The sequence below is a fragment of the Seriola lalandi genome, unplaced genomic scaffold (assembly GCF_002814215.2).
Source record: "Seriola lalandi dorsalis isolate HSWRI2012SDOR001 ecotype SW California unplaced genomic scaffold, Sedor1 jcf7180002054346, whole genome shotgun sequence".
Taxonomy (NCBI): domain Eukaryota; kingdom Metazoa; phylum Chordata; class Actinopteri; order Carangiformes; family Carangidae; genus Seriola; species Seriola lalandi.
In genome coordinates, this window is record NW_019524899.1 from 575,835 (window position 1) to 583,664 (window position 7,830).

Here is a 7,830-nt window from a genome sequence, read left to right on the forward strand (position 1 = left end):
CAGCGCTGTAAGGTGGCAGGCTGGAGAGGGAGTTACGTCCAGAGTCGGACAGGGAGCAGGACTGGCTGCTACCACCACCACCGCCACCGCCACCACTGTTGCGGGCCCCGCCGTATGAGCTGCGTTTCTCAGAGCAGGAGGGCGACACCTCTCTGTGGGAGGGGCTGAGCAAGTTTAGGTTGTTTTGGCTTTCTGCTGCGTTGGCACAATGGCGAGGGGAGAGGTATTGCATGGAGGTGCGGCTCTTCGGAATGACCGGTTTGAAGGCAGTGGGCCGCAGCACTGTTTTCTCCATGTTCTAGAGGAGGAAACAGGACAGGACCAAGGTTGAGAAGGAGGTAGGGCTGAGTGATGTGGCCAAAAAAGAAAAGAAAATATCTTTTCTGATGCAGAATTTAAACATTGTTAGGACTTGATGTGCATAGCACCCCCTGTAAGGCTGTCATTGTTATGCATATTCCAAAAAAATTGCAACTCAAAAGGCTTTCCAGAAAATGTACTATGCCTTTAAGTTTACTGATATTCCTACATAAAATGACATTTATTGTAATATCAGTGTTTATCAGTAAAGTCAAAATTATTTATTCAAAGACCCACCTTCTCAAGTTTTCCTGACACAGGGATCAGTTTTGGAGGAGGTCCCCCCATATTCCCATTCAGCCCTGATCCTTCTTTAGTCTCATCTGCGTCACTCCCTGGGCTGGCGGGTGTAACATGGTTCTCATTCCAGTCACCTATAAAGTCCTCATTCAGATAGGTGTAGTTCCCATTCCCACTCTCCTTCTCCAGTCCCCTGCTGGATGTTGTGGAGCTCTGTTTCTTGAGTGGTGGGATGTTCTGCAGCAAAGGGTCCTGGGGGGACTCGCTGCCCAGGCAGGAAGCGCCTGGTGTGGGTCGTCGGAGTCTTGCTCCCAGTTCAACACCAGAGCGGTGGTCCTGGTAAGGGCCGGGGCGGGCGGCTATGAGGCTGCTGACAGAGCCCATAGGATCCAGAGTGGAGGGTGGTGGTGCGTTGATGGGGGGTGAAGGGCCAGAGGTGTGTCGTCTACGGGCTCCTCCACTGAGGCCGGGGTTGTGGGGCTCAGCAGATATGGGCAGAGCCTGAACCAGGGCCATGGTGGCAGCTCAGAGGGGTCACTCGCTCTGAGAGAGAAAAATGACAAACATGTTTTAATACATGTTTACACAGTAACTCCCAATTACATGTTAGTCTTGTGGGGTCAAAGTCAAGTCTCAAATCATTCCAGACAATTCCAAATCTAATCTAATGTACAGTCTCAAGTCCTTAAGAACAAATCCAGTCCAGTCTCAAGTCTTGCTCAAGCCAGTCTTTAGTCAGGTCTCAAATTTCAGACGAGTTGTGATAGCAAGTCCAGTAAAGTCTCAAGTCCTTAATGATGTTTAGACTTAAATAAAGTTGCAAATCGTTTGAGAAAAGTCCAACTCAAGTATCATAGTACCATTATCATCGTAAGTCCTTAAGAACAAGTGTTGCAATGACAAGTATCAAGTCATTTGAGACAAGTTCAAGTTGAAGGTTACCTTTCGTAATTGCAAGTCTCTAGTCCTTAAGAACAGTAGTAAATCTGAGGTCCTTCTCAGGTTGATTAAAAGAGGCTCAGGTCAAGTCTTAAGTCTTGTAATATCCTTTTCATTGAAGACAACCTAAAGTCAGGTCTCCTGTCCTTAACAAGTCCAAGTCAAGTCTCAAATCTTATAAAAGCAGCTCTCAAGTCTTTCAAGACAAGTACAACAAGTGTCACATCTTGTAATACCATGTCTTAAGTCATGAAGTCAAGCCTGCAGTCTTATGTCAAGCTTTAAGTCATCTGAGACAAGTCAAAGGCAAGTCTGAAGGCCTTAAGGATAAATCTCTAGTCGAGTCTCAAGCACTGGTGGAAATGGTTTTGCTTTAGGATACCAACAAGGCCAGATCCCAGCTTTTAAATCTCCACAGGAGGGTGTTTTCAAGGACGTTTTTAATGTCAAAAACACACTCAGTGACGATGACAGAAGCAAAATAGAAATGATATACAGTAGACTGAAGCATACAAATATCCCTCAAGACCGTAGTGGCCCACACACGGAGAACCAGAACAGGCCATTCATTAAACCCATTCAAGCAGCACAAACAGGGCTTGAGGCATTCGGCTTGCGAGGCATGAGGCAGCAGAAGAAAGGGTCTCTTTTCATTTGAGATGTAAAATGGCTTCTAACATGCTGGTATTTTCCCTGACGGCAACAAAGGCTACTGTCTCCACACATCTTATCAGCCTTAGGAACAAATAAAAGTTCATAACTGCGGATAATACCTCAAAGGAGAAGCGCAGAGAAGGGGAGACAGGTTGAACCTGCTGTGATACTTTAGCCGTGGGGGTTGAAAGTTGCTGAGTAAATCTAACTTTACACAAAACTATATAGTTGTGAGGAATAAAATAACAAAGTAGGAGGCACAAGAACTGACCCACTTACTTTTACACTCCCGCGCTCTCACAGGACTGATGGTAAATATTGACACTATAACAGGCGAGTACAAACTATGAGAACAGGATCAGGGTCCCGTGGATGGTGAATAGTTGAGTGTTGTGTGGAGAACAATGGCCCACAAGACGCATGATGATGAAGTCATGCTGCACTGACAACAACACTAACAGCAGAGCCAGTTGTGCTCTGAAAACATCATCACGCTGAGTCACAGAGTATGAGGATATCCGAGTGATGGGTGTGTCCTGATCTTGAGTTTCAGGCTCTTCCAGCGAGTAGAGAAGATGTGAATGAAGGATTTGAAGTATGGCAAGACTGCAGCTCTCACTATGTGATTTGAATATTTGCAGTTTGTTGGTGAATCCCAGCTATGTCGAAAAACAAAACAACCTGGGCCTGTATTTATCACAATGGACTGCAGTCAAAGATGACCCTAACCCTTAAGAATAAAAACAATTTAAACTTGTTTCGGCTTAAAAATGCTCCTTAATGTATGAGGGTCTCTTAAGATGGGTAAAGGTAGTATCTCAATGACTGCAGTACACAAACAGCCAAATAGCTCTGTTTTCTGTCTGACAATATAGGGATAATATTTAACAACAACACAACATGGAGGCAGTGTATTAAGAATTAAGAATAGAGTAGTTTTAGTGGATTATTTGCGTTCTAACATCTGATAGGGTGTAAGCCATCTTGGCATTTATCAGGGTGGCAACACAAGAATAAATTTGCCATTGATTTTATTTAGTCACTGTCAAAGCATCTTCATTGTCTGCACTTGTCAGTGCAATGCTAAATTGTCATTACGTGATTTGTCTGACATATCTCGTCTACCACCAGCAGAATGTCTCAGAATTTTATGTTCATTTCAGCCAATTTCACATCACATCATTTTGACTGTGTGTGTGTGTGTGTGTGTGTGTGTGTGTGTGTGTGTGTGTGTGTGTGTGTGTGTGTGTGTGTCTGTCTCATGGCAAAATGTGGTCCTGGAGACACCTACTGTAGCGGGAACTGCTTGTAACCTGTCACTACAGTACAAGACACACTCATGAAGCAGGTTTGTAGTTGAGATTGAAGTTTGAAGTTCTAGTTTCACCTCTATTCATATATTTAGACATTAGAAATATATTAGATTATTGTTCATTTCCCATGTTAATAATTCCCTGAGACTTGAACGATTTCCCACAAAATTAAGTTTTACAAAAAATAACATCATATATGTTCTATGTACTCAATGAAGATGAAAAAAACCTGAGGGAGGAGGTGAAGAAGACCGTCCATGTTGGCAGCTAGAAGGGAAGATAGCTAATAAGGTGAAAGAAGGCCGACAGCAGGCATGCTGGCCAGACACATTTGTAGCCTCAGCAGCCAGGACAGGGCCATGCCAAGTCATTTTCCAACCTGCCAAGTTTACTGAGAGCGTACAAGGATACTACTGCGATTTAACTGTGATTACCACACGTTAATTAGCACCCTCAAACGCTGGCTGAGCCCTGCTTAGACTGAACAAGACAAATCTGGCACTGCAATATGTTGTTATGATGCGTAAAAGCTGTGAAACTACCAAGTAATTAACAAGCATTCCACTGTGATCTCTGTTTCTACAGCAGTAAACCACTATTCAATACCTTTTCTGTTATCTTTATCATGCTTCCTGGTGGTACAGCTTTACAAAAAGCTCAATACTGGTGCAATACTGTACTATTATCAGAAAGTCAAAAAAAAAAACCTACAGCAGAAAATGATGATCTAAAATCCATTCGCTCACTCCCTCGTGGGAGAGGCTTAAAATGCTCTGTCCACTGATTGTCTTAGGTCGTTCAGTTAATGCAGTTTTAAATGGATTTTAAAATGTGTGCCTTTAAAAGATTCATACTGCATACTTCAGTCACTGCATCAGTGTCGGTCCGAAGGAAAACTTAAAGTTAATGGCAGCAGGAGCAACATGTGGTGTTGTGGAGGCAGACTTAACGGTCCCAATGAGCAGAGCCAGGAGGATTACTCTTATGTGATTTCTCTATGCGCTGAGGAAAAGCTAATTAGTCCATGACGATATTTATTACACATAATCCTGTTTGAATGGCACGCGATGAGACTGAGTGCACTAACATCTGGAGTTTGTTACAAACTGCAGCTGTCAGAAAGAATCCTAATGCTCAAAATGATATTTCTTTACATTAACAGTCTGAAAACAAAGAGGATCAGATCCAACCAAACTGATTGATTTCTGTCATCTTCTGGATGTGCGCCAGTCAGTGACCTCACCTGGTGTCAAGTTTTAAAAAAATTTTTTTACTGTTGAAGCCTTTAAGGCTGAAACTAATGATTATTTTCATAATCGAATTCCCACAGACCGAGGTGACATCTTCAAATGTCCTGTTTTGACTAAACAGCAGTCCAAACTTCAAGGATATATTCAGTGTCAGACCAAAAAAACATAAATTCATCACATGAGGCTAGAAAAAACAAATATTTCACATTTTTCTCCTAAAATGTGACTAAAACCATTATTCAATTATCAAAATGATTGCCAATTAAGCAATTTCATCCTTTAATATTATTCGAGCGTGAACTCTGCTGCTCCTTGTTTAATTCATATTAGCTCACATGCTTTATGTAAAGAATTTTGTTGGATGTGATTTCATCTTTCACACAGTTTATATGAATGAAAGTTACAGAGAGAGAGAGAGAGCACTGGTCTAAAAATAGTTTTTACTTAACTTAAAATTAGCTCTTTCTCAGTGTATCATGATGCATAAAAGATGATAATTGGAGAAATTAACTTTATTGCAGTGACCTTAATAATAAGATGTGCATTTAATTGTGCCGCTGCAGCCTTTACGTCATTCTGCCTGTGACAACTTAGTGCGTCACAAAGAACTACACAAACTTCTAGTTCATGTAAAAACTAATGAGGATATTCATAAGCTAGTTAATGTAAATTGTAATTTACACCTGTCTTAAGGATCTCTTCTTGCAGTTGCTAAACTCAGATCAGTATTTGTGGTCAGGGGGAGTCCATCTGGTGCCCTCCAACTCTCTCCAGATAAGTGAATAAGCTCTAATCCCTCTGGACTCAAGACGACTGAAACTATGTAGGGACTCTACTAAGGAAAGCACAGGGGTGTCAAACTGTTTTTAAAGCCCCCCGTCATGTTCATGCAGCCCTAGTTCCCTTTTGTTGTCATAATGACCGCGGCCTCAAACACTAGAAAGGGGAGGAGGGACAGAGAGGGGAGGAGGTCAGAGGGCTGACAGGAAGGCCAGGACCCCTCCTTAGCAACTTAAAGGCTTCAGTCGTTCTATAGCTCTGACAGTCTTCTATATGCTCCCATTTGGCCTAATGGAAGATAAATGGACATTAACAGCTAATGACTGGTGGATGGATCCATGACAACCATGGCGAAGGGGGAGAAAAGGGTGTAAATATACTGTAGTACGGCTGCAAGTCACTATTTCCATTATTGATTAATCTGTTGAATATTTGTAATGATTATTTGACTTAACTGTTTGGTCAATAAAATGGCAGAAAAGTGTGAAAAATGGCCAAAGCAACTTCCCACAGTGACAGTGAAATTGCTTCAGATAAATAGTCTTGGCCGACCAACAGTTCAAAACCAAAACATTTTCAATTTTCTGTCATAAGATGAAGAAAAAAAAATACATATTATACCTTTGAATGATTAATTAACTAATTATTTCAGCAACAGTGATACATTTACATTGCATACGCGCAGCGAAAACAACACTGCAGAGCATGTAAATGATATTGTAACCAGCCTCATGATGTCTGCAGTGTCAGCTGACCGACTGTGAGCAGACTGTTTTTGTCTGGGAAAGCCCTTGAAGGTTTTAATGTCTGTGCCCTCAGTCGGGCAGCAGACAGACGGACTCAGTCAGTCGGTCGCTCCTCGGGCTGGAGGAATGTGTGGGCACACCAGCTAATGAGAGTTCAGTATAAACATGGGCACAATAATCACCGGTCAGTGTGTGGACAGGGTGATTCTACGGCCACGGCTTTTCTGAGGTCTCATCATTAACATGCCACAGTTTGGTAAGTAAGTCACATTACTCCAGCTTCGAGTATTTTGCCATGCTGCACCAGCCAACAGAAGCAGCTCTGAGGATCTACTGTCACACCAAGGCTTCAGGTTTTTATCTCCAAACTTCCAGCAATGACAGCTCTGTGGCTCAAAACGGAAAAAGCCAAACTAAAAGCCAATACATTACAAGACGCACACTTGAGTTCATTTTTTAAATTTACTGCAAATGATACATTCTCTGCCCTAGTGATAATCCAGCCCAAATTACTGCATATACGGTATATTTGTACAATAGATTTTAGTGAATTGGAGTTTTACACTAAATCTAAAAAGTTACATTTTCAACTATTAAATAACAAAAAGTTTTAAATGAGGTAATATTTAAGAACTGACACTAACACAGCTCCAATTTCCAAATCCAGATACTTGAACTACTTTAAACTGATCACAAAATGGACACAGCTATGAGACCTCCACCTTCCTTTTTAGACTGTGAGGTATTGTGTCTTCTGGAAAATAGGAGCCGTAACAGAGATGAGAAATCTATACATGGAGATCAATGCATTTAAAAAAAATTGTTGCTGAGATTCCAGTGGAACAGATGATCAGAGCTCACTGGGTATGAAACAGAGGCTGCAGTCTGCTCCAGATCAGCCAACTCAGATGTTTGACTTCACAAACGGACAGTCAGGTCACTCCAATCACAGTGTTGTATTCATTACAAATACAGCGGTAAGTCTAGACAGACTTCGATGACATTCATTGGCATGTGGGGCAAGCTTTCGTCTGACTGCATCTCAGATTGGTAATTAAAGAAACAAACAGTATAAAAGCCTTTTTTTTTTTTATGGACGCCATATTACAAAGATACAGTATACAAGGTTCACTGGCCCTGCCCCGCAAGACTGCAACGTCACACAAACCTGCTTTGAGACAACCTGAAGTGAGCCTGCACTAAATCCGTCTTTGTTAGTACCACGCCATAAACACACATCCACAGCCACAGAGGTGAGAGTCTAAAAATATTCCCCACACCAGGTGAAACGGAGGCTCGGGGGTAAGAGAAAAAGGAAGCTGTGTTACACTGGCCCTCATCTGAGAGCAACGCCACCTCCAACTCAACGGTGATGTGGAGAGAAAGAAGTAAAGAGACTAAAGAATAAAAGTAAAGCAGAGGGTGTCTCAGTTTTCAGCAGGGAAGCGTCTGCATGAGGGAACAAACAAATGAGTCTGGAGATCCCCTCCTCCACTCTCCATCTCTCTGTGCCCAAACTTCTGAATCCCACTCTCTCTTTCTAACACC

The 7,830-nt window shown here is 42.2% G+C and overlaps 1 protein-coding gene across 1 annotated transcript in view; it reads right to left on the reverse strand.

Annotated features, from left to right (window-relative positions):
* The window catches only part of LOC111656177 (leucine zipper putative tumor suppressor 2 homolog), a 35,412-nt gene that overhangs the window by 7,656 nt on the left and 19,926 nt on the right, over positions 1-7,830 (reverse strand). Inside the window, exons 3-4 of the mRNA XM_023407819.2 lie at positions 598-1,143; positions 1-298 (exon numbers count right to left, since the gene is read on the reverse strand). The exon at positions 1-298 is cut by the window's left edge and continues 314 nt beyond it. Of these exons, the coding sequence (XP_023263587.1) occupies positions 1-298; positions 598-1,116 (817 nt within the window). The 5' untranslated portion in view covers positions 1,117-1,143. The remainder of the gene's footprint in view (positions 299-597; positions 1,144-7,830) is intronic.